At 34.4% G+C, this 27,602-nt stretch overlaps 4 protein-coding genes across 6 annotated transcripts in view; 2 read left to right on the forward strand and 2 right to left on the reverse strand.

Annotated features, from left to right (window-relative positions):
• Positions 1-27,602, forward strand: part of LOC126979478 (G-protein coupled receptor dmsr-1-like) — a 416,322-nt gene that overhangs the window by 106,269 nt on the left and 282,451 nt on the right. The window lies entirely within an intron of this gene.
• On the reverse strand, positions 5,985-7,458 carry LOC126979485 (ribonuclease kappa). The gene is made up of 3 exons (XM_050828810.1): positions 7,275-7,458; positions 7,063-7,185; positions 5,985-6,725 (listed from the first exon to the last, which is right to left on the reverse strand). The coding sequence occupies exons 1-3, from the start codon at positions 7,347-7,349 to the stop codon at positions 6,624-6,626; spliced, it is 300 nt and encodes a 99-aa protein (XP_050684767.1). The 5' UTR covers positions 7,350-7,458; the 3' UTR covers positions 5,985-6,623.
• On the forward strand, positions 9,792-22,151 carry LOC126979462 (pleckstrin homology domain-containing family F member 2). Of its 2 annotated transcripts, XM_050828785.1 has the most exons (9): positions 9,792-9,890; positions 10,069-10,133; positions 10,513-10,714; positions 12,619-12,744; positions 13,077-13,183; positions 14,948-15,116; positions 16,556-16,662; positions 17,500-17,575; positions 18,298-22,151. In XM_050828785.1, exons 1-8 carry the CDS (start codon positions 9,875-9,877, stop codon positions 17,557-17,559), a joined length of 852 nt encoding a protein of 283 aa, XP_050684742.1. In that variant the 5' UTR covers positions 9,792-9,874; the 3' UTR covers positions 17,560-17,575; positions 18,298-22,151. The 2 variants fall into 2 exon arrangements, with proteins under 2 accessions (XP_050684742.1, XP_050684741.1); XM_050828784.1 differs by lacking the exon at positions 17,500-17,575.
• The window catches only part of LOC126979371 (midasin), a 67,786-nt gene continuing 62,513 nt past the window's right edge, over positions 22,330-27,602 (reverse strand). For both annotated transcript variants that reach the window (XM_050828617.1, XM_050828616.1), the window contains 3 exons: positions 25,036-25,241; positions 23,580-23,933; positions 22,330-22,931 (listed from right to left, as the gene is read on the reverse strand). In XM_050828617.1, the coding sequence (XP_050684574.1) occupies positions 22,743-22,931; positions 23,580-23,933; positions 25,036-25,241 (749 nt within the window). In that variant the 3' untranslated portion in view covers positions 22,330-22,742. The remainder of the gene's footprint in view (positions 22,932-23,579; positions 23,934-25,035; positions 25,242-27,602) is intronic.

The following is a 27,602-nucleotide window of genomic DNA, read 5'->3' on the forward strand; positions in this document are numbered from 1 at the left end:
TTTAAATTATCTTACTACATATAGAGATAAATTACTACCTTCTACTGTCAGTAATTAGCTGTCAATAATCTGAAGCTGTCCCAATATACCCGATAAGTCATTCTTATCGCCTTTTATTGGGACGCGTGAATTGCAATTTCCATACAAACTTTAGATCGCTGGTAAGCTATACGTCGTCCCATTGACAGACAGCGTATACGGATAAGGTGAGTTTTCCATCGATAAGTTTATTGGGACAGAAAAGTCCACAATAGTTACGATTTTTATCTCAAGTAAGAGGTAAACTGAATATTGGGAAAGGCCTTTAATGTATCACACACACAACAGGTAATAAAATGAATCTTTCCCTTCATCCCGACTTTTCGACCCGATTTTGCATTGAGATTTTTAAAGATGTATCGAAATATAAAATGCATATTTTCGTATCGCTCTATATCTTAAGATGAAGATGAAAAGGTGAGAATGTACATTACTGTTGTCGTGTGTGGACTTCTGTTGATTTCTATGGAAAGATGTAATGAGATGTATCGCGCTATAATACAACTTTATATTATAGCTACCGTGTGTGAAGAGCCTTAGTGCCTTTTCACATGCATACGGCCACGGCACAGTCTCCGTGCCTTGTTAAGTAGAAATGTATAAGCTACAATGACAGCTGTCACATGTCATTCAGCGTGCCGTAACCACATGTCGACCATGCTTATCCACTATATACACGGATTCGACGCCGCAACCTTTGCAGTTATGTATTGACTTGTATAGCCTCGTTTACATGAACACGGGCGCAAAACGGCGACGAATTCAGTCTAGTACCTCGATAATTCTGTGACCATGAATCGCCGGGACCGGGCGTGAACCGTGCACATGATAGAGCAGGAGCCCGTGGACCCCAGACCTACGTTATTTTATAAAAGCTGAAAGTTTGTCAGCGCATGCTCCCAACACAGGCAAGAACGATGGACCATTACTTCGCTTTTATAAAATAACGTAGGTCTGGGGTTCACGGGCTCTTAGACCATGAGAAAGAGCTTGCACGGCACGGAGTCGTGCCGTTTAGACGGCTACTGTGTGCATGTGAAAAGACACTTACTTTGCGTATTTTTCAGCGGCATGGAATTAAATGTATCGAATGAAGTTAAGCCTTTTCTTAATTGATAAAAACTTAGTTATCCTTTGCGCTTAGTTTTTTGCAGAATGTTTCATCGTCTTGATCTCCGATAGGGCGATCGCGACCTTTGCGTATACACACATATGATATCAATATAAACACTAAGTAGATACCGGCTGCTATCCAACAATTGATTGCAATCTGAAATATAAGCAATTTTATCATATATATATATATATATATATATATATATATATATAAAAACATATTATAGCTCGATAAATTATTTATTTTATGCGCCGTTATTTTTAAAATAACACTAAAACACTGGTTATTCAGTAATACAAATAATAAAATGCCATTAAATTATCCCAGGAAATTAGCAAATTATTGAAAAATCTCCTTCAATTCACAATTTTATTAATAAATCGGTAGTCTCTCGCCCCGCGCTACTTACACCACGCCACCGTTAGCATTCATGCGTTGATGAATTTCTTTCTAGCTTATATTTTATTAATCGAAAACAGAGAATATAAGATTTATCGAGTATTTGTCTGTAAATCCTATTTTATTTATGGCCAGTTAAAATTTTATTTTATTTCCTCTGTATTATCTGAAAAGGCCAGGTCAAGAGTACCGTAAACCCAAGAGCATGTATGTAAGGAATAATGAAAGTGGACGAAGCGAAACAAGTATGTATGGATCGTAGCAAGTGGAAAGAAGTGGTCTCTGCCTACCCCGGGAAAGAGGCATGATTGTCTGTATGTATTCTCTGAACTGGACCAAACGTTTAGGCCCCTCAAACAGTACTACAGGAATGTTTAAGGCTTTGTTGGCCTGTAGGTATGCACGCGTATTTCTTAAGGTATATTCGACTTAGTTAAATTTTTAGAGCGTTGACTCAACTGGATGTTACAACAAACACTTAAATATGTTAGAATATCATCCCCACGAACTGGGTGTGCGGCGGTCCTCCACAATGCGGTTTTCAAGGAGCTTTCTTCCACGTACTACAAATCTGTAGAATGCACTTCCTTATGCGATATTTCCGAGACGATACGACATGGGTGAAAAGGGCGTCCACCTTCCTTAAAGGCCGGCAACGCTACTGTGATTCCTCTGGTGATGCAATAGAATGTGTCGGTGATCACTTAACTTTAGGTGACCCGTACGCTCGTTTGTACTCCTTTTCCATAAAATTAAAAAATTGAGAATAATCGAAACATGCCGTACTGTCTTGTAATTCGACTGCGTTTGTTTTATAAAATCGTCAAAGTCCTCATAAGCCCCATGATCGGGCTCTGCTTCTTCAATGAATGCGACAACCTCCATTAGGAACAGGACTCCCATGATAGTCTAGAACAAAAATATTAGTCATTTTGATGTCTATTTTCGCTTAGGCTTAGGCTGCACCAAAGAAGGTCATCGTAGAAAGATCCAGCGAGGGGTTAACCATCGGTTAAGGACCGCGAAACTGTCCGTGATTTTCTCAGTGGAAGTTGACCTTATAAGCTTATAATAATCTAATCTAATACTAAAAACAGAAAAATAATAATACTGCTTGAAAACCACCCGCGGTCAACGAGTACTAATGCGTGTTCGGCAATTTAATTATCATCTGTTCTGTGGACTTATACATTTTGGCACGGTTTTTAGCCACGGGCCATTTTGTAACGATTCACGATAGTAAAATCAATAGCGACGGTATAATCCACAAGTTCTCGATTCGATTAGTTAAAAACACGGTGGTATATCCGTAGTGCAGCTCGATCAGGTGACCGACGTTCCGACATCTTCTCGAGAGACTGAAGATATCGCACTCTTTCCTCCCCGCAAAGTATTTCATCTAATGCTTTACAATAGAGAAAAGTCAGCGCCTAAGTTACCTGACTTTTGAATGACAAATAGAAGGATATTCGTGTGTTAGTTTCCATGAAATCACATTGAAATAAATTTCAACTTCATGATGATCTCAGCGAGGAGTAGGTACTCACCCTAAGAAGGCACGTCAGTCATATTATGCCATAATGTGATCGTAATTCGTTACAAAGGAACAGTGAATATTACAACTGCTTGCTTAAATATTGGTAAACGTGTGCAGAGAGACTTCTTCACACAACTACAGGTCTCAAAATTTAAAACTGTGTCACAACAGAGCATCTGATTGATCAAACGAAGCCTTCCGATGTTGGGATAATAACGCAACTAGTCAAGGAATGTACGTAGAAGGGACTCCATCTCTTTATTCACAAATAAGCAGCCTCGCCACGACTCATAGATTTGCGCAAATTTTTTTGTAGGAAATTTCGCTGCTCATTCCAGAGGGTCCTAAAAGTCATAGATCTGTGGTACTGGCGGAGTTTTTTGAGTGAATCGGCCTGAAATTGATCGTAGGTAGCCCATCGGGTTAAGAGTGAGTAGATATCAGGAAAATTTTATTTTGATCAAAAAATCAAATCTAAATTTTTCAGTAGGAACCGGATTCTCGTTAATGAAGCCGTCGGAAATAAATGAAGAAATGCCGAGATATCAAGAGATGCTCAGGACCGATCGCGATAATAATACACTGCGTTTGCTTCTGCCCCCAGCTAGAGGATACAAGAAAATAGTGAAGTCTTTGCGAGAGACCATGGACTACGGTGACTCTCAATCCTCCATTAATTTCTTCGCCAGTTTGCAATCCTATCCCATAAGAATGTTTTGCGTAGTCTCATTTAATTCTTATTTCACGCTGTAGATAACTAAATATATAATTTCTACACTACGTACCAGTACCTAATAAACAAATTTCCTTAAAACATTTTGAAAGCGAGAAATGTTATTTTATAATTTACTTTAGAATTTTTTAAAATAATAAGTACTTAATCTTTTCCAACATTACCAGTTGCAATACCGCCCACACGCTTAAGAGCATGCAAATGATCCCACAGTATCTTAGAAACGCCATTAGTCTTATTAAATATTGTTATTAGTAATAACTTAAGATAAACTTATCTAATAAGTAGCTGAAATTTAATTTAAAATAAATACTATTGACGTAGATATTGTTCAATGCTGCAATATCACAGAGTTATATTATATTACCTTAGGTATATTATTAGTACAGAGTAATTTTATAAAAGAGTATTTAATACATCAACTTTTACTTCCTTTCAAAATAATCAGAGTTATTTTATATATTATATCAATGATATGTTGGACATCTCCAACATACATAGCTATGCAGACGACTTGTGTCTTCTATAGAGAAGTCTTATTTTCTTGAGAAGGTCGCGGAATGGGGTTAAATTAACCTTGTCTAATTTAACCCCCAGAAGACTCAAGTTATTTCATTAATTATCAAGTATCGCAAAACTTGGACTCGAAATTGCCAATTCTGAGGTCTTCTGGATGGCAAATTCAAATTGGCTTCGCAGAAGCTGGGCGTCATAAATAGAGTACTGCAATATTTCAAGCCGGCCACATTCTAGTGCTCTCCAAAGCGCAGGTCCGGCCACGTATATAGTATTGCTGTCATATCTGTTCTGGCGCAACCAGTATCAGCTCGAACCATTAGACTGCGTGCAACGCAGAGCTGCTAAAATTGTCGGGGACCCAGTGCTCTGTGAACAGCTAGACCGCTTGGCATTTCGTAGAGACGTTACTTTATTGTGTCTTCTACCACATCTATCACGGGGGGTGTTTGAAAGAGCTGTTTCACCTCATTCCTGCCGCCGAATTCCACCTTCGCACGTCACGCCACAAATTAGAATATCATCCCCACCATATTCTATGTGTGTCGGTCCTCCACAGTGCGGTTTTCAAGGAGCTTCTACGTAATCCAAAGCTGTGGAATGAGCTTCCTTGTGCGGTGTTTCCGGGACGATACGACATGGGTACCTTCAGAAAAAGCACGCACATTCCTTAAAGGCCGGCAACACTCCTGTGATTCCTCTGGTGTTGCAAGAGAATGTGGGCGGCGGTGATCACTTAACGCCAGATGACCCGTACGCTCGTTTGTCCTCCTCTTCAATAAAAAATTATAATAATTCATCACCAATGGTGGTTGAGCGAAAGCGTCATATCCTCCGATCACATCGCACATAAGAAATTAATATTATTTTAAAGATGTAGTTCACAAAAATCGCTAATCAATCGCTAGAAAGCTAAGTACAATCTAATTATGTGGTTAAAATTAAGCTCAACCATTTAATTGAGCCCGTACGATCTGCGACCCTGGCCTGCCTGAAAGGAACAGATGAAAGAAATCTTAACATACATCATTTCGTTTAAAGCTATAATGTTTGGACTGGAACCACTGCTACCCATATCTCTTGCCGAAATTCATCATGGCTAGTATACTTACATGCCATGCACAGTATCTGAAGAATCCAACTTAGCACTTAATGTAGTTCTGGTGGTATCAAAGAGGTTTGCCTGCAACTTGACCAGACTACAGAAGAACAAATTACCCAAAATTAACCTGCCTCTGTCCCTTAAACAAGCATCCATTTACTATTGGTGCAACAGACAGTCCTTAATGCAGGGTATGCTGTGTGCATGCAGGGTAAATAAATATGACAGTACATTCTTTAAGTGTGCAAGAGCATGGCCAAACAGTGGGCACAAACCCTCCAATCTCCAGCATCCCTCCTGGAAGCCTGCAGGTGTATGAGAAGAGTACTAATAATTATAAAATGTACACACAACTATGGATTGATCTAAATAGCAGTGTTAATAGTTTCCTCTTGTGTGCACATCGGTTGCACTTGTTTGATTCCTTTTGTGTAGCAAAAGATAATTAATTTTGGTGAACACAAACCATCCCGTGATATTAACACTGGCTAGACCTATTTCTTAAATACAAAATTAGCATAGATAAATGGAAAAACAATAATACAACATTCATATCTTTATTTCTATATACATTACAATTCTATTAACTGTGATACATAATATTGAATAATTTAAGCAATTTAATGTACAATTATTTCACTCCTTTTTACCAGACAGTTTAAAATGTTTTTCATCAATTGCATGGGTGTATTATGTAGATCAAAATCTTACAACTCCCATGCATTGATGTTTTGAAATTGATTCATAATTATGTATGTGAACAAATCAATTCTGCCTGACATAAAAAGATAACTTAAAAGCTTGTATAGCTGTGATAATACTTTTAAACTTCCTCTTAATAGTATTGATATTAACACATATTATTAAATAACTTTTACTGAACACCAAAGTTATAGGCACCAAATAAATTATGTGGCTGTGTATACTGCATAACAATTGACAATAACTTATATGAATAAATAATAACAAACAAGCTCAGTATGTAAGGTTTTCTATTTTAAAACAATGTACAGAATCTATAAGGATTCTATACAAAAAAATATTTTAAATCTACAAGAGTTCCAATTCTCTAAGCTTATTACAAACATTATTAGCTTTTATCTCATTGTTTTACAATTTACACTTTACAGAAGTAATTGGAATGGAATTATTATTCAAGAATAGAGTATTGGATAGTTAATTACATGCTGACTGAAGCACGGTTGTTCATCCAAAACTGATGTCCAGAGACAACTAATGTAATAACATAGAGTAATGCAGCAATCCAACAGTTGTGTGCATTCTGAAATAAAGTAAATTGTACTTAATATTGAGGAAAACATATTAATTATAGAAAAATATGAAATACTTTTTGTATTAGAAAACCCACAAATACACTAAATAGGAGGAAAAGATATATATACTTTAAATATTTATATACTTATTGAGCAGGCAAACAACATGTATTTCATATTATTTTGGTTGATACAGTGTCTATATTCTAATAATTCATTAATGATGTAAAATGATCTAATTGGACCTTGGTCAATATTAGAACTGCAATAATCAACCTGACCTGGAGTTCTTTAATAGTAATTGTCTGTTAATTTTCCCCACAAATAATTATAACCCTCACGTACCTGAGTGTATCCATCTTCAACTTGGGCAATGAAATCTGTAATAGAATGGTGTCCACCTTCCTCCATTGGAAGATCTTCTAAGAGTGCAACTGCCCCAATCTGATAGAAAACTCCCATAAGAGTCTGAAATTTGATTTATTATTTTAAGTACAATTTGGTATTAGTACTTAACTAAAGGTTTCATTACAGGTCAAAGGGATTGGTTTACTTACAAGTTGTATTATACCCCAAACACTCAATACCAAAGCGCATAGCGAGAATTTAGGTCCACAAATTGTACAGGCCATTATTTTCGCTAATTATAATAAAATTTCGATTAAATTTTATTTATTGAAATATTCGAAAACGACCACTATCTGTCATACACTGTCAATATCACACAAGAAATGGAATCTCACATGACTTCTGCGTGTCTATGGTTAATGGCACACAGTTGATAATGTTCAAATTACGACTATACCACAGAATATAGACTACCTATGCTTTACTGACAAAAGGCTTGCCAATAGTCGGCTATCCGCAGCCAGAAGCATACGTGTACAACTAAACTTGGGAACTCTTTATTTATTTGAATTTTGAGTGTCGTAATTTATGTCTACGCACCACACCAATCTAAAATGCCGGTTACGCAGTACGCTATTGTCATTCCTACGGAGTTCTATTGCATTATCAGCAACAGTGATAACTTTAAGTGAGACGACCCGTACACTTGTTTGCCCTCGTCTTAAATATTAAGAAAAGAGCAAAATATAAACAAACAAAGCGTGGGAGAAAGAAGAACATCTCAACAAAGACTAAAATCTAAAAGCGAATCTATAGTTTCTGTAACCGATAGTGATTGACAAATCGTACACAGTCAGCCACGCTAGACATTAGCTACTGAGTATTTTGAAAATCGTACCACTAGCAAACGCATACATTGACAAAATGTATAATTGGTCACGCATTAGAATTATAATAACCTTAGAATATTATCACTACAGATGCAGCGTTGGTAACTTCATTACAAATAGAAAGGGCAAGCGATTTACAAGTTCGGCTGAGATAGACCGGGACAAAACTATTGACCTTGCATCTCTATTGCGTAACCCATTTATTTATTTGGCCCAATGTCAAACTTTGGGGCAAATAAACAAAATATGTCATCGAGCTTGCGAATAGTATTTTTGTGATTTTATTGTTTTGAAACCTATTTGGTGTGCGACACGAATGTATTTCAACTTATAAAAATTAACGCCATAGTTGGGTGTTGTGTGTTTGCTTGGCAAAGCCGTAGTGAATGTAAAAATCCAGGAGTTAGCTTCCCCACGTAAGTATTGCTTTTCACCTTACGTTTTCAATATTATTTGTAATAAAGTCGTATCTAATAAATTTTATATGACATATTATTTTCAAAAGTATAAATTTTTGATCCATAGTCACCTATTTTCAGTAAATTTGTCGTAATCTGAATAAACATAACATAAAATAGTGACAACCAAAATGTTGCCATAACGTAAGTTATAGAGTAATGAATTATTTTAAGTCTTAATTTATTATTATTAGTATTAATAATAAAATCTAATTATTATAATATAAATTAATTTTGAGATACATAATGATTTTAATAAGAAAAGATACATTGTGTTTTCATGCGATTGCCAAGTTAGTCTATTTATTTTTAATATGGATTTAGTCACAATAAGATGTTGTTAGTTTAGGACCCTTAGAACAGAAGGGCAGCAGGGACTGAATAAATTGACCGACTTGACATTGAACTCAATTTTTTGCCGTAGAAGAACTGAGTTGCGAGACTTAGTTTGTATTACAAGTTATGTTTTTAGTGGCATTATTGATTAACGTTTTATAAGTTTCTGTTCCAGCACTCCATTTTTTGTTTGCAAATACTAATAACTACATCAGAAGGCACATGTCAGTTTTCGTAATTTTTGGCCTCCAAACGACATCTAGAATTACTAAGTTTTTTAAGTCTAAGTTCTTTTTTATGATATTTTGTCACTGAAGTACAATAAACAACTCGACTCACGATCATCCTAGAAAATTGTTTGAAGCAAAACTCTGCCTTCGCATCTGTTGTTAAGTGAAAAACTGTCAAAATAACAGCATAGCCAAACTTAGAAAGGATGGAGTGTCATATATCAGGTAAATGCCCTGTTAAATTAACAAAATTATGTAAATAACTTGACTATTTTAATCATTTTAGTATCGATGGCACCATAACAATGAGCTTCTATAAGTGTTTTGTGATTTCGGACATTACTGTTGACTTCAAACATTACTGCTACCAAGTAAGGTGTTAATTTGAATGAATGTTTTAATGTTATCTGTATAAGTTAATGTACGCGTATACCCATCAAAACTCGCAACTCGATTCTTCTACCTTAAAAAGTTATGAGATCCATGTAAAACCAAGTCTGTCTGTTTTTTTAATATTTCATTATAATAAAAGCAAAACCCAAAAAAAAACCTTCATAAATCAAAATGATAACAACTGATGGCTACGATGTGCAGAATGGAGCTAAAAAGAATAAAATATGTGAAAGTGCAGTTACTGTAATTTTAGAGTAACAGTACATACAATGTTTCTACTTATACTAAACTATATTTTATACTTTTTATTTAGCCTATAAATCGCAAATCTAATCAAACCTTAGTATCAAAGCTAGGATAATAAAAAAATACACATGTCATATGGACCATTATTTCATAATTTATATTTTGACTTTGACGTTTGACACATAGGTATTATTTGTTCGCTGATTTACGTTTGGGTGAATGTTGTGTGCTGTGAACTGAAAAATAAGATTTTATAATGGTGGACCGTTTAGGTAGGATGAATATAATCCTACTTTTTGCCATTTATTATTCATGCTTACAACTTTTGCATCTATATAGTTCAATCAGCAATGTAATGACGAAGTTTGTCATTGTTTGTTCTTTCCACTATTCTTTGACGTCAACTTTGATAGAGTGCTATAATCATAGGATAAATTGTATTCTTTTCAGTTAATAGTGAAGCAAATGCTAGAAGAATTGCAATGGTCGAGAGCTGCTTCGGCAGTTCTGGGCAGGTAAAGAAATATTGTGCTATGTATCTAAAGAATTGCTATGTATCTAAAGAATTGCTTACTTTCGCATTTTATATTATCAAAGTTTTATCAATCGACAAACTTGCGAAGATAAAACATAAAAGGCGCTATGGGTGGGCTTGTACTTGGATATCAATCTTATCGATAAAATTCTGTTAATGAATACTTATATTATTCTCTATTAAATATATCTGTTTCGACGCTACATAAATAGTAAATAATAATCTATATTATGTACTGTTATTTGTATGACTTACATGGGCTATTTACTATCAAATGAGCTTTATGTGTTAACCATATTTTGCATTTTGCTCTCGATTCTAGAATTCTAACAATATGTATATTTTTAATGTTAATGCAGTCCTTGGCTGAACAAGGAAGAGTCCTTGTGGGAGAAGGTGTCCTGACAAAAATGTGTCGCAAGAAACCAAAAGCTCGGCAATTCTTCTTATTCAATGATATTCTGGTGTATGGCAACATTGTAATAAACAAAAAGAAATACAACAAACAACATGTTATTCCGTTAGAAGAAGTGAAATTAGAGTCACTCAGAGATGAGGGTCGTAAGTATAACACAAGTAGTACAGATTTATAAATTAAAAAAGATGTATAAAGAAAAATTAGTCATGTTTATATAAATATATATATAATAATAATTACTCACCTTCACAACCAGCAAGTTCAGATTGTACGTTCTGATCAAAATTACCCCATACCAAAAGCCCTTTTGAAGAAATACATATACAGGCCTAAATTTAATGTGAGAAATTGCACTGACAGTCTTGAACCAGTTATTTGTGGTTTGGTTCTCGAGATGATTATCAAATTCAAAGTGTGTCTTCCAGGTGGGTGTCCGTAAATATAGATAGTGATGTTTCATATATTATGTATGTCAGCTAAACATAGTGGCTATATTGATAGCTACTTTTTCACTATTTTCATATAGTATATTATATATATTCATATAGTATAGACATAGTATATTACATATAATATATAAAGGTATAGTATACTTTATCTACATATTAATTTTTTCCTGGTACAATACATTACAATACTTGGCGGTCCGCCTGTTGCCAAGCCTTGGTGTAAAGTGTCAATAATGGATTTTTGGTAATATTGAGTAAAAAACATAGAAGTGAATATTTACAAAAATATCACTGATAATACTTACTATATTACAAAGTGATTCATCACTGAATGAATCATGGGAATAAATTGTATGTGTTGCATTGCATTATGTTATCACTTTTCCTATTCATGTATACTTTGGTTGTTGAACTTGTGAGTCAACATCACTCAGATTGTGAATATGATTACATCCCTACATTATTCCCCTGACATTTGATTAATGACCTGGCCAACATATATATGACCTTGAATAAATCATTTGGTATTTTTGATGAAATCAAATATTTACAGTGACAACAAAATGTTTCATTATTGTTTATTTAACAACCCTTTTTTAGAATTTTGGTAAGTTTTCTTACAAGAAATTTTAGTTGAGCAACAACTATTGTTGCTAAAAAATGGAAAGTAAATTTCTTAAAAAATCTTCTGAATATTATGCTCAGTTCAGGTAATTTTTTTATAGAAGAGGAGGTCAAACAAGAATACCTGATGTTAAGTGATCACTGCCACCCACATTATCTTGCAACACTAGAGAAATCACAGGAGTTTTGTCGGCCTTTTGGAAGAGTGTACACTCTTTCTTTATGGTACCTATGTTATATCATTCTGGAAACACCACACAAATAAGCATTCCACAGCTTGGTTGTTTGTGGAAGAAAGTTGATCGACAAGCACACAATGAAGGAAATGCCACACATCCAGATGGTTGAGATGATATTAATTGTGTAATCAAGCCATCCACAGCACTGAACCCTTGACAAATTGAGCAGCTCTATATTTCATGTGGTAAAATATTTGAGCTGACCTGAGATGACATTAATACTCCATCATATCTGGCGATTCTAATAAGTTTTGCCTTTCGGATGATCCCTGAACTAACAGTTATTCGACATTTTGTGACCCAGTATTCAGATACTTTCATGATGATTCAATTATAATTGACTTAACATAGGTAGTGAAATGGTGGACATTGAAAAATTGGGTGTGAATAAATATATGATATAAAGTGAGCTGAAGTGATAAAAGTTGATCAGTTCCAACATTTTTTCAATTGATTTTTTTCAATTCAATTATATTGAAAGTATGTTTATGTGGTTCAACTTGCAAGTGATTGAGCACTTTTATTAACTAAAATTGCTCCATTTGAACACAGTAGCTTTCTCCTTAACATGATGGTTCAAGGCAGCATGAGTGGCTTACCTTCAAGTAACACACATAATTTGGCCTATTATTGATGTTATCAAACATATTAATATTTCTATTACTTTTGTAAAAAAATTGTTTTTTCTACTCTGAAAGATGATTTTTTTTTAATTTTGTTATTTTTTTTTTCTAGAATACCGCAACGGATGGTTAATACGCACAGCATCAAAATCATTTGCTGTATATGCAGCAACTGCAACAGAGAAAGAAGAATGGATGGCTCACATTGAGAAGTGTATTGAGGATTTATTAAGGAAAAGTACGACCAGATAATCATTTTAGCTTTCTATTTTATTCCTTCTATTTGTTCTTGGCATTTCCAATTCATGCTATATTTGCGTTTGTCTCTAATACATAACTTAGGTATAAATTTTGTGAAGTACGAGTGAATTAGCAATAAAGATCAAGTGTACTGATATTATCTAAGTAGTATTTACACAATATGAAAGGTTGTCTATTAGAAAATTTGGTAGTATCAGTATGGCCTGTCCTCCAAAGCTTTAGGCAAAGGGTACCCTCCATTTGCTGTTGCTGGAGACCAGGTCCTTGTATGCCTTCCTGGCTTCTTCTACTTCAATTGTATGATGACAGGTGGTAAGCAGCCACCATCGGAGCATGCTGCAGTGTGGGTTCCAGACAATGAGGCAACAATATGCATGCACTGCAAAAAGACACAGTTCACTGTGCTCAACAGAAGGGTACATATTTTTATTTTTTTATTTATAGTACATTATATACAGTGCAAAGTATATAATGTACTATAATACCATAGCTACCGATATAGTCCAAATACCGGAAGACGCAGTGTTGGTAGGCCCCCCACAATATGGACCGACGATCTAGTCAAGATCGCCGAAATATTCTAAATCTTTGGGGTAGTCCTTTGTTCAGCAGTGGATGTCTTCCGGCTGATGATGTGTGATGTGATATACAATGCAACCATATAACAAAGTTGATACAGACTTAGAATATATCTTAGTCTAAGTCAGGGATTCCGGGGGTCAACAAAATCTTAAAATTGACAGGGGTTGATAACTTAGAATAACTTGTGTTAATTGATAGGGATCAATGAACACAAGTTATTCTTTGAATCTATCGACTAACCAACTTGTTATAACTTATATTTTATAAGGAAGTATCTATATAATCATACTTTTAAAAAACTTAATAAGTTCGTACTAAATGAAATACTCGGCATGTAATGAAAAAAGGAAAAAAGCAATTATGTGGTTTTATGAAACCATGATGAAACTTTTTTTTCATAAAATAAAAAATAAATATCAGCATAATAATAAAAGGACAAAACAAATTTATATATTTCTTATGCTTTTGCTATACTTAGATAAAATAAAAATATACTTAATGTAGAAAAAAGCCTTTGCCACGTGTGAGGTTCGAACCCACGCTCCCTCTCGGGAACAAGAGCTTAAATTTGGCGTTTAAAACTACAAACAATACTCGACGACGTGCTATTTGGTGATTATATATAAAGAAAAAATACATAATTTATATTAATTGACCACTTAGTTAACCTGAAGTTAAATAATTAATTTAATAACGCAAAGCATGGACGCAAGTATAACACGATATTCGCGGGGCTCACAAGTAGGAAGGGGGGACACACGGACCTGCCGTTGCTTGCAATTAACTAACGAAAAGGTGCGGCGATGTATCCACACTTTATTTATTTAAAATGTTCCAATTTGTTAATAATTAAGTTTATTACGTAATCAGAACGAGAATCGAAACCGAATAATGCTCCTTAAAAATTGTTTTTGTCTCAGCGGTCATACTGTAATAACTTCCGATATATGCATTATGTTAATAAACCATCCCTGAGCTAACGACACGAGGTGTGTTAATATTATTATTTGCAGAGGGTCCAGAATTGTACTATTGTGTTCGCAACTCATACTTTTAGCTCGTCGTCAAGCCCTGCCGCGTTTACGAACCGCAGTATCTTCTTGACGCGAATATTGCAAACAGCATCTAGGAGTAGGGTATAGTCACGAGGTGTGTTACGCTAGGGAGTAGGAAGGTGTAGTTCGTTGCGTATCAATACTGCTATTAAAAGCTGTATGCGCTTATTTTTTTTTGAAGCGATAACTTCTGATGGGAGGGTAAACTGCTTCGTAACGTAACGCGTTACGGCGCCAGTCGGTCTGGCTTCCCTTTCTCTCACGCATGCGGCAGCGGTAGGGAGGCTCCTCTCTCAGTCAGCAATTGTTTACTTACATAGGATTTAATAAATACTGATACTTAAAAAATAATCGAAATAGGTAATATTACAATAATCTCTGATAGCGTGTTTCAGTGAATCCACAATAAAGTATATCACCATCTATACTCATAGTAAGTAATGTTATCACTGCTGTCGTATGGTCTTCATCACACACCTTTTTTTATCAATATTTCTCTCATCTTGTCATTCTAAGAAATATATATATTTTTTATTATTTCAGCATCATTGTCGTAAATGTGGTTCAGTAGTTTGCGGGCCGTGTTCGTCAAAGAAGTTTCTGTTGCGCGGACAGAGCGAGAAACCGCTGCGTGTGTGTTTACAGTGTTACGATGAACTGAACCGCGCCCAGTCCCGTTCCATACCACCCAACCAGCAGCGACCACCAGCTGGTGAGTAGATTGTGTGTAGAGTTGAAGTTCAGTATGAGTATCAATATATTCTTGATAATGTTCTAAATGATCGTAAGCACATTTGCTACACAGTTTGTACTGTGACAATGTAATGTTAACACGAGGAACAAACATACACTTGTTATGCCTCGGTTAAGTCGAGTTAGTAAGTCTTTTATTGGGCGATGCTTTTACAATATGTTCCCAGAAAATGTACAGAACAAATGTGTTACGAAATTTACAAGATTTGTTAAAAATCGTTTGTGTGGGTTACTATAACATAAACGATTTTCTTAATGATAACACAGACTGGGTATGAAGCGAACACCCTCACCACCCTCAGGCTCTTTAATTATAAATGTTTATTGTACGATATCACATTGTTATCTATATTTTTATATAAAAAGCCCGTTGAGTTTCTTGCGCCTGTTCTTCTCAGGTCTGAGGCAGTCTATTTTGTATGGGTTCAATAAGTGATTTTGAATCCTATTTTGAATAAAAATATTTGAATTTGAAGGAGAATTCTAATAAGTAAAAAGGTTATTTTACTGTCAAAATCGTATGAAATCTAAAAAAAATGCAGATCTTTATTAATATCAGTAACTGAAAAACCTTTGTAATATCATATGACTCACATGCTCGTCCTCCTTGTTTGCATAGAAAGAAATCGTTGGTCTGAAATAAATTCAATCAAAAAAAGTTTGATAACAAAAGTTTGTGCAACACTGGTAGAAACTCTTTTGTCTATGAATACTTTATGACTGCGATTGCAATGATAGAATCTATGTGATACCATTTCAATTTATATATGTCTGAATGGATACTAACTTACATACTCCTGCGGCGCAGTGACCCAAAGTCGGACGTGGCCTCTCACACGTGAGTCTTCCACTTATTTCGGTCCTGTGCGATTTCACGCCAATTTATGAGTTTCATCTCGCACAGGTTAGCGTTCACCCAGTCTTTCCATCTGTACTTAGAGCGACCTACAAGTCGTCGGCCTTCTACAAGTCCCGAGAACGCTTTTCTTACTCCGCGATCCTCTCCCATGCGTTCTACGTAGCCGAGCCAGCGAAGACGTTGGGCCTTAACTTCTCCAATTATATTGGGCTCAGTCACGAAGTCATATCTTGGCTTTTTTGCGGACTCTCCATTCCCCATTTTCAGACAGGATGGGGCCTTGGATATTACGTAGGATCTTTCGCTCTGCTATAAGTAGTTTAGTCTTCTCCTTTTCCCAAATGTTTTGTGTTTTCTTTAGTGTTAATTCCGCCAATATTTGCCTTTAAACAATTCGACACGTGTTTCGTTTGGATAACTATGGATTTACGCTACTTTGCGCCTAACGCCTACTTCAATAAATTTTCTCCTTTTGCGTGAGTGTCCTGGCTTCACAACCATACAATGGATTTACAATAAAGAAAATTTATAATTTCCAGCAAAAGCAACGGACACGGTCGCCGGCGCGTCGGGCGGTGAGTCGTCACAAGACGACGACAGCGACGACGAAGACGAACGTAACACCGCTGAAGAGAAACACGATGAGGTAAATATTGGCTCACGTAGCGCCACCGCTGTGATCATCGTATATAATTTACATTCCTTCCCTTTTGCAGTGTAGTAATGCATAAATAGGTACGTAGCATAGACTTACTTTACAACTTAATGTTACCTCAAATTCGCTAGATTTCGATAGGCTCTCACCGGCGCGGGCGTAAAGGAACCTTGACATACCAGCTGTTTTGTTAAGCGAGTTGTTTACAAAAACATGTTTTCTTGGTCCTGCTACACTGTTCCACATCAATCTAGAATGATATATAAATGTTTAAGTAAATTTCTCATAGATTCATTGATTGAGTAACTAACCGATCAAGTGTCAGTATAAATTTAAAATTTTAGAAGACTAAAAAAACAAATATTAATATATATACTTACACCTCGCCTTGCTATAAATATGGATTAACGGAAAATATATTTTTTACAGCATAAAACATTTTTACCGTAGTGTCCTTCAATTACTACATAAATATTAAAACACCCACTTTCTCCATTCGAAAATACTTCGCTGCCAAATCTTAAGGATTGTTATAGCGATACAAAATTTTCATCACCCGGGGCCTAGTATTGCGGAAAAAAACATTCTTTTGTTTTATATTTAATATGGAACGGTCACAGACAAACAGTTATGTTCAGATTTATGGTAAATTATTACCAAGATTCATTATTCTGCAAACATAAATTGTTAAATCTATCTAAAATAGAACACTGTCTGTCTTTGAGAATCTATAGAGTGATTTTGTATCAAAATAATTGGCCCTAATATTTCATGATGGACACCTCATATGAACAATTTCAGAGTTTTATGTGCCACATTTCTTTCTAGGGCTTTACAAGCTATAATGGTGTCAAAAACGGCTTCAGAAATAAGGTTACATCTGTGTAGTATTCGGTGAACATGTGTAAGTCTTGAAACATCTTGGATCATGCTTCGCTGAGTTTGGTATTTGGTTTTATCAATGAATGTACATACATATGTCTCACATTCTCATATTATATAAGTTGTGAGCGTATTTCTACCACATTGTCCTAGAATTTTGTCCGTCGTTATAAAACATCACCTGTTTTATTTTCCAACAAAAAAGTGTGCTTATTTGAATTTTATTTTGTCTTTCATATTAGCATCAATTTTCACATTGTATCATATTTGGTTATTTTGTGCATATTTTTTTTATAATTTTTTATACATTAATTTATGTGAATGGTTTATTGTGTTTAAGGTTTGCATGAGCTAATAACATATTATGTCCTTAACTGCACTTTGTGTATACGATTTTTGTATATTATGTTATTGTTTCGGTTTAGAGGACGCCGTAAGCCAATGTAATTACTGGTTAATAACACTTATAATTAATCCTATGTCTCAAATAACTCCCTGGCACTCAGAATTTTTCGTTCATGTGAATATGTTGCTCGTGACGAGACGGCACATCAGAAACATCTCATTAAAAAAAATCGTATCTGCTTTAATGGTAGGATTTCTAATTGTGTGAATTTTTATTTATTCATAGTTATTATGAATTTTGTATATTGATTTATATGTATGGAAATTAAAAACAAATTATTGGTCGAAATTTCGGGGGTTCAATTGCTTACTTACTCATAGTGGAATTTTTAATTTCAGCCAAAATTCTACGGTGACGGCGAAAAGACTGAAGAAATAAATAACCATTCTTCTAAAGACTCCAAGTGAAGTCCGTAACATAAACAGGTATAGAAGTAGATAGTTTGTATATAACAGTGATTCGCTGAGGGCATTTTATTGCAAGCGGTATGTGTAAGACAATTCATTTTGGAAATGATATTACAGAATATTCTAACTAATTTTAATGATTAAATAATATTGTTGAGAACAAATCAAATAATTTCTTCAAACGTCATTTATAAATTTCAAACATTATATTATGTACCACTTCGGAACTAGATTGAAATATTAAATAACGACAAAACGTTGTGTGTCAACTGTCACTGTCAGAATTTATATTTAAAAATAACATGGCGGCCGCACGCATCAGCCATTTTATATATATAGTTCATTTATTATATTGTTATGATTATGGTATGATTAGCTCATGTGTCTTTGATAGACAACAATGACGTTCTACGTTTCTATACACATTAAGGACGTGTCATTCGCAGTGTGATAGCGGAACGAAAAAGGTATGTTTAAAGATAATGTAATCACACTTCTCTCGTTCGTCATGTGTCAACTGTCACGTTACTGCTTATTGACCAAGAATTTTTAAACAACTAGAGCAAATGCGGCTCTGTATAGACATAACAGTCGAAGATTATTATGGTGTAATTTTTATATGACTTAATTTATCTATATGTATAGCATGTCATTGGTAGACAAGCATATAAAAGACAGAATTAAGTTTTATTAATAAATAAAAATTAAATATTCCGTAATATCATTTCTTACTCTTCACCACAATGGCCTTCTAGTTAATATTCGTCAAATAAAAAAGATATTTTGTAATATTTTTTCATAACTTTTCTAGACACTAATCAATCTTTATAACTTATATCTGTAGTTAAAGCGAATTTTATCTAAGACAATGGTAATATGAAGCAATTGTTGCGATTCGTAAGGTATATCAGTACAGTATAAAAAATAATATTTAATATTTTATCATAGTCTATATTTTTATACTAATTGTTAAATTTTTCGGGTTTGACATACAATAGGTCACCATTTATGTGTAACAAATTTTTAGTTTTTAATATTTAAATTTTTTATTCTATGTTTTAAATTCTATGTTTTTTTTTAATATTCAATGAAAATTCGCGTTTTCTTCACTCACGTGCTTTGAGCATAAATAAAAAATAGATATTAAATAAAACATAGGAAATTTATTAAAAAAATATATTTATCTTCTATTATTTATATACCAGATTCGGCATTTAAGGTCAATTTTCAAAGTTAATATTTTAGTCAATATTAGTGTAACTATGTTGTCTAAAAAGGCCTATAAGTTCAAAAGAGAGCGCAATATTGGTAATACCGCTCTTACTTCAATATACACGTAGAATAGTCTCCGAATATATAATTGTACCGATACACTAATATTCTTTGCCTTGCTTAAGTAATGCTGATCTATTGTATGTACATCGTAAATACCTTCTAACAGTTCCCTTACACAAGAATAGCTGACGTAGAAGTTTAAGTAAAGAGATTAAAATAAATATCGACATCGACATTGATTTATCGATAACATGTACCATATACATATTACTAGACAATGCAATTAAAGTTATATTATCTTGATTATCAAATCAAATTTGCTTTGTTCAGGTAGGTCAAACAAATGACACATGTGAATTTCAAAAGTTAAACATTTTACCATTTACCCTTAATGGTTATCACGACTACATTATTACAATTAAATAGTCATGTGGATAGTTACACTGTTATTATTGGTAAAATTAGAATTGTCTTTACGAATTATAAAACACCGTTCAATTTACTACAGAGTAGTGAGAGGTGCATTTACATAGAATAGTTACAGGCAGGAAGCCGCAAATTTTAAATTTCCCAGATTATGAATCAACCGAGTCAGAAAGCACTTGTAACGAATATTTTAATTTGTGATTATCGATATCGATAGAAAAAAATCTAAAATCGCGTCACATAATATCCTTTCCCAAAAAAAAAATTGTACGTACAAAGTATTGCGTGCGTACAAAGTACACATGTCAGAAGTGAAACCTGAATTGTGCATGAACCTCTAAACTGCATATGGATTCCTGGTACATGTTGCTAGGATGACACAAGATTTCAACCGCTATAAAAGACATTACTATCACTGCTACCATAACTATGGTCTCCTGGTGTCTATGTAGTAATACGTCGTGCGCATAACGTCAGCATATATTAAGGTATACTCGCGTCATACGTATGACAATCTCTTCTTCAACTATGATCGCCTGGTACCAAAACACCGCATAATGCTTCCTATCTTATTTTCCCCCCACGTTAAATCGTATGAATTTATGTGTTTGTCTCTTTTACTGTCGAGCTTTTTCGTTTCATCGATTTTCAAATCACATTGCTAATGAAGTTTTCAGTTCAAAAATACAAAATATTTAATTTAGTCAAACGAATAATTATTGCATTGTTGTAAGTACAAGCTATTTGGGATTATTTTCTCTATTGACTAGGATTATACCAGCAAAGTGTTATATAAGGGTACACGTAAAAATAATTTGCTACAACATTTTCATCTTAACTTTATCTTAAAAAGTATTTCTGCTTAATTGCTTCAAAATATGTCTTTGAAGTTATACTTACTTTGGCGCGTTAGCAAAAAAATGTCAGAGTCGCACGCACACCGACACCCAAGTTCGACACCCTGACGTTCGCTGGTTAACTAGACCATTTGTATCATACTTCAGCTACCATAAGCCTCTTGTAAATCATATGTCTTCTGAACCACAACCAATGGACAATAATAAATTACAATAATATGTACATTAAGTTGTAAAATAAAAGAAAAATTAATTTCTTTCTAATTGTATGAAAATTATTTAATGATATTTAAATAAACGTTATTTAACTACATTATGCGGTATAATAAGATTTTCATTGGTTGTATTTAATACCTTTTTCTAAAACAAATAATTTTTGTTTTGTTACGCCAAAGAGGTATAACTTCTTGGGTGCTATTAGTTACACACACACTTTTTTTTAATTTTATTAATTGAAATTAAAATTGTTTTTTTGCTTAGAAAACACAGATCATACAAAATTGTTGTTTGTTATCTAATTATGTTTCGTATTTAGTATATGTCGTAGTATGGTATAATGTCTAAGCTGTTATAAAACTTGTCGATAAATTTATGTGATGGCGAATTCCTTACAATACTTTCAAGTGACTAAGGGCCCACATTCAAGAAGCTGTCATAGTAGGTACAAAATTTATGTTTACGCTAATGTTACTGTTTGTTGTGCTACAAACTTAGATCATTTATACGTCTAGATAGACTGTGACAGCTGTGAAAACGTCGAAAAAAATTGATTTTAGAACTAACCTCTATTTTGAGCAATTCACGTACAAATCACGAGTGAGACAAGACGTACCTTGTCACGCACACAAAAGTATAATTCCTGGTCTGATTTTATCAGTTGTCTAACAGCAAGAGACTATCTGTACATATAAATTATCTATGGCTAAAAGCGATATGTCCTATACATAATCAGTATAATAAGATGACTGTTGACAATTTTTGGAATGTGAGCACGAAATTTCTACGTCTGAAAATGAGCTTGAGGTGCTTGAGTTAAACAATATTTAGGTGTATTGGAATTATTGTAGAGATAAGTTAACAGTTTTGGTTCAAGTTAGATAGGTTAAGTTATTTATACTTATACAGCTAAGGCCTAATGTTAATAAGTGTTAACGTTGCGCAACTTATTGTTTTATTTCCGTATTAATCATGTTTCAATTTTGGTTGACAAATATACGATATTTTTAATGTTTTGTTTTTTTCTTAATTGAATCTTAACTAACGGTCATCGTTTTCAGGCGACCAGGCCGCGAACGAGGCAATAAATAATACAATATATATAATACAGAAATATTTTATTTCTGAATTATTTTATAGGATAAGGATATTAATATAAGCCGTTACCGCTAGTGTTAAATTAAACAAGTTTTATAAACATGAAAAATACTTTATTTTCAATATAAATACTTTCTATCGAACGCGGTTCAATTAAATCAGACATAAAAAAAAAACAGTTATACCACGCGATCTTATGACGGATTTATTTTACACAATATATGGATGTTTAAACAAAATTCAATTTATTTATATTGATTGTTTTTTATAGTGATACCCTCACTTCTGGGATTAAATGTACATATTTAAATTGTACCAAATTACGTGTCCCGCATCGTCCATCATAAATGTTGGTACAAATTAAATCAATTTATATACTCATAATAAATCATCCTCATATGCTATCCAAAGGAAAGTACAAATGTGTCTTAAGTACTAAATATAGATTTAAAAATTAACTCTAATCACACTGTACTTAAAGTTCTAATTGGCTCGAACGGATTATCAGCTCGCTGTATTTGCGGCAAGTTCAAACCACTGTCTTAGTGCGTCGCCGAGGACGGTCGGTAGAGCGGCAATATCCCGCAGGATGAGGTAGAAGGGGAACGGGAACGTGTCGAGGTAAGGCACGAAGCCGGAGAGCGAGTTGGTCACCGGGTCCAGTAACGGCCGACGAATATCCATTATAGAGTCCTAGAATACGAAGTAGACAATGGTAAACAACAAAACAATATTAATTCTCCAATGAACTGGTCGATAAAACACACGTGTGTTTCAGTACCCAATGTATAAAATGTTATTATTATGAATAAAAGGAAACAAAAAAGCTAGCGCATTTCATATATTTATGAAAGAAGATACCTTCTTAAATCATGTACTTAACTATATCATCAAAACATAATATTTGAATAATTGTTCATTCGGTTATTTTTTAACTACTTTTTTATATACCCATTTACTTACGATGTTTTAGAATGAAAATAGTCTTTACTTTCTTTGATTAGATACATTTTGACAGTGTTGTATGCGTGAAAGATCGATCACCGATGACTGCATAAAAAGCGTTCTAAAAAATTTGCCACGACGGCACCTATTTCTGCCGTGAAGCAGTAATGTATAAAAATAACTGTGTTTCGGTCTGAAGGGCGCCGAAGCTAGTGAAATTACTGGGCAAATGAGACTTTGTTTTTTGTCTCAAGGTGGCAAGCGCAGATGTAGTATCGCTCACAATTTTTGGGGTTTTTCAAGAATCCTGAGCGGCACTGCATTGTAATCAATTACCATTAGCTGTCTCAAATACGTGCAGCTCGTCTCGTCCCGTACTTTCATTGTAGTTATTACCTTATTGTCCGGGTTGTCAATGATGACGTACACCAGGAACACGCCGCTGGTCCTCGCGCGGCGCACGGCCTGTATCACTCGCCCCTCCCCCTCGCTGAAGATGCCTCGTCCGTCACTCACGACCACCAACAGCCGCGCGTTCACCGCCTCGCTGCGCATCGCCTGCTGCTCGAACATCACGCTGCAGAAGTCCAGCAGCTGCGCTATCCTGGTCTTGGTCTGTTCGAACCGCAGATGCTCGAGGATCTTCGCGCCCGAGTGCTCGGAGAATTGCTCGTTGAACGGATGCAGGAGGTTGGGCTTCTCGCCGAAGCTGAGCACGGCGAGGTCGCCGGACTCCAGAAGATTTAGTGCCTGCGGATATTTTATTACAGATATACAATACAATGTGGATGTAACAGGCACGTGAGACATTTTATCTTAGAGTCAGACAACGGGCTCAATGCGACTTGACCGGGCTCGTATAGTATTAAAAGTACTTGTTGTTTGGTAATGTGTTGCAACTTAGATGATATTGTCAAATATATAGGCAGCTAAGTTAACACTGATTCCGCCATTTAATACAAATGACCATAATTTATTTATTTATGGAGATTATTGTCAATAATCTTAACTTTAACAATCACGTATGTGTAAATCATTACGGACATAAGAATTAGACAATCTGCGTGCATTTTAAGTCGGGAGTTGGGGAGCATTAGCTTGTTTTGATGTCTTAGCGAGTATTTTAGTGAGTACATTTATTTAGCATTTATCTATTCGAAACTGTTATGGGCAAATGAGGGCAGGGTGTTGAATTTTATTACAAGGAACATTGCACAGGCTAGGCTGTCTTCCTATGCATTACACGGCGGCTTTCAAGGGGAGTTTCAAGTACAATCAACAAGCGATGGAATAATTTACCACCGCCGCTACGTGGTTTATATTTAGTCTCGAATTTCAGAATAAAGTACAAAAATTACATATTGTTCAATTCCTCCGTACATCCCTAGCCATGGTGAGCAGTGTTTAAATTTCAAACAATTTTTTTTTTCTTAAATATACACATAATTACCGTTTTTATTATTGTCATGGTTCATTTTAGTATTTTTTTTAAATCTCAATTATTGTATAATTATTAATTTAATGCCACAATTTATTATATTTTGCCGATAAAATCAGTCAGTTCAGCTCCAAGCGTCACACAATTGGGTCACTGAAAATCAGTGTTGTGCTCATTATGTACATATGGACACAACTGTAACTGAGTGGATTCTAGTTTTGGAAGACCACATTTAGTATTGCTTTTATTTTCTTATGTATCAAGTAAGTTAAGTGTTAAGATTTAGCATATATTTTGTTTTCTAACTTTTTTTTTTGTGAATGTGACATTTGATGTTAAAATTAGGATAAAAGCAAAGATATTTTTAAGTTTATAAGATATTGAAAAATAGATACAGGTGTTAGTGGAGTGTACCTGAGAGACGAGCGCCAGACTCTCGAAGGCCAGCTCCCTGCTCCGGTTGTCGGCCATGGAGCTGGAGTCGTCGACGGCGATGGCTATCTTGTAGTCGCGCCTGGCGGGCTTGGTGCGCCGCAGCCAGATGCGGTCCTTGCGGAAGTGAGACGCGATGTACGGGATCACGCGGCGCATGTTGATGGCGCGCCCCGTGCGGTAGTCGCCTGCCACACACATTCATCTGATGATATAGTTCCATGCTATCCATAGCCATAGAATTTAACGGTTACAAAAAAAGTTTGTAAAAAGCCCTTGACTTTAGAACCGACCATTTTTATAGTAGCTATATGGAGTCCTCCAAACGATCAGTGACCGCCGAGAGTGTGTAGACACTATTGTCTTATATAACAAAAATGAATAGATAGAATCTGCGAAAAAATATTTTTTAATACTTTAACAAATTCGCTAACTTGTTTTTTTAACGTGTTTTGTTAAAATATTAAGTTATAAATTGGCGCAGCGGTCCCGGCTTAATAGAATAGCCCGATTCCCTGTGTGTGTGTGTATGTGTGTAGGTCATTAAAATTAGTAGTAATTATTTGTAGTATCACACTCCCCCACTCCCATTCATAGGTAACGCACCAGTATCTTGAAAATCAAATTAATGTAACCTAACCTCAAAACAGATAAAAGTTTCTCAGAAGGCCAAGTAGAAGCCCATATTATTAAAAAAAACATGAATAGGTTGGCGGGTTAAGAAAGCCAACAGCTAGTTAGTTCTACATACATTAAAATAATTAACAAACATAATTCATTCGAACTAATAATAGGCTTCCATATGTACATAGGAACAAATATAATATTGTTAAATCTAATATATTAATTACAAACAAACAACACAAGTAAAACTTTATAAAATTATTAAATAAAAAAAAATAACGAAATAACAACCGACTTCAAAACCACTCTTCCAGAGCAAAAGATATTATAACATGCAATAAAAGGAATAAAAATAATTGCGTATTTTTATACAATATAATTAATTAATCTAATTCTAGTTAAGTAAGTAGTAGTAGTACCATAACATAGTTATGGTAGATGTATGACTTAAATATCCTAAGAGCATAAAAAGATTCGGCCGAGAATTGTTAATTTGCTCCAAAGAATTGAAGAGTTCCGATACTTTGTCATGGATTCCAAAATCAGAACCCAACCAAACTCTCACCAAACTACCTTTGAAGTATATACTTTCCAATAAAAAAAGAATCATCGAAATCGGTTGGCGAGATATTGAGTTATTCGCAAATTTATCATCCACATACGTATAGCACATTTAAGACTTTTGTGGCTACCTCATGTATGCCACTGTCAGATCTGGATCCAAATTACAATGGGACCACACGGGAAGCATCAAAATTTAAATAAAAAAAGAATAATCAAAATCGTTTCACCCAGTCGAAAGTTTTGAGATACCAAACATAAAAAAATTAACATACCGACGAATTGAGAAACTCCTCCTTTTTTAAAGTCGGTTAAAAACTATTAAATAAAATTTCTCACACTCCTATCGTAAGTTGAAAGCATGATAAAAAAGGAGTAATTAAACGCCTAATGTTAATTTGTTAATCACTGCTAAATTGTTTTACCAAATGGGCTCTAATTGCATTAATACTGTACCTAAAAAGATCGATTTCATCCGTGTCACAAAAATGATTGAATGACTGCAAAACTCATAAAATAAATATGTTTCTTCTATAATTCGTGCGACAGAATGGTACAGCAAAGATAGGCTGTTGTCTTAACATTCTACTAGGGGCTGACAGACAGACTTTGGTCAGTAATATAGAACAGTAAATCTTAGTATTTTGATTAAGGCGCTATAGTCCTAAAAAGTAACATTTTTGAAAATCTACTTAAAATACTTCTACAAATACTACAGTTCCAATTTTTTGACATGTTTATCTTCATTTCTTTATCTAAATTATTGCAGTTTCAAAAACACAATTACGAAAAAAAATCTCGATAGATTTATTTTTTGAAAAATATGCTTTTTTATATGAATTGTTTTATATCATCATAAAACTATGATGGCTATAAACACAAAACTTATTTTATTCGATAGTTTATTAGTATTTATAAATATTCATCGTAGGTTTTATCAATTCGCTTTGTAAATTATTTTATATAAATTTTTTTTTCGTTTCTCTCGGGCTAACATTACGTAAGATTTTAGCAAACAAGTACAAATCGGGAATCATAGTAAAAAAAATAACGATGATGCGACAGCAAATTTGTTAAAAATATAGGTAAATGGAAGTCGGAAAGTACTAAAATAAAATGTACGCAATATTATTTTGAATATTATGCGACGCGGGATTTTTGTATGTATGTACTTTAGTTAAGTTAGATAAATCCAACATGGCCGCCGCACAAAATTATGATTTCATCAATATGGATATCGTATCCAAGGTTTTCGAAGGTGCTGAGAACGAATTCGGGATCATTTTTGAAATCCAAGATGGCCGCCGCACAAAATTATTATTTTAACAATATGGATATCGTGTCCGAGGTTCTCGAGGGTGCAG

This window comes from Leptidea sinapis, chromosome 3 (assembly GCF_905404315.1).
Source record: "Leptidea sinapis chromosome 3, ilLepSina1.1, whole genome shotgun sequence".
NCBI classification, from domain to species: domain Eukaryota; kingdom Metazoa; phylum Arthropoda; class Insecta; order Lepidoptera; family Pieridae; genus Leptidea; species Leptidea sinapis.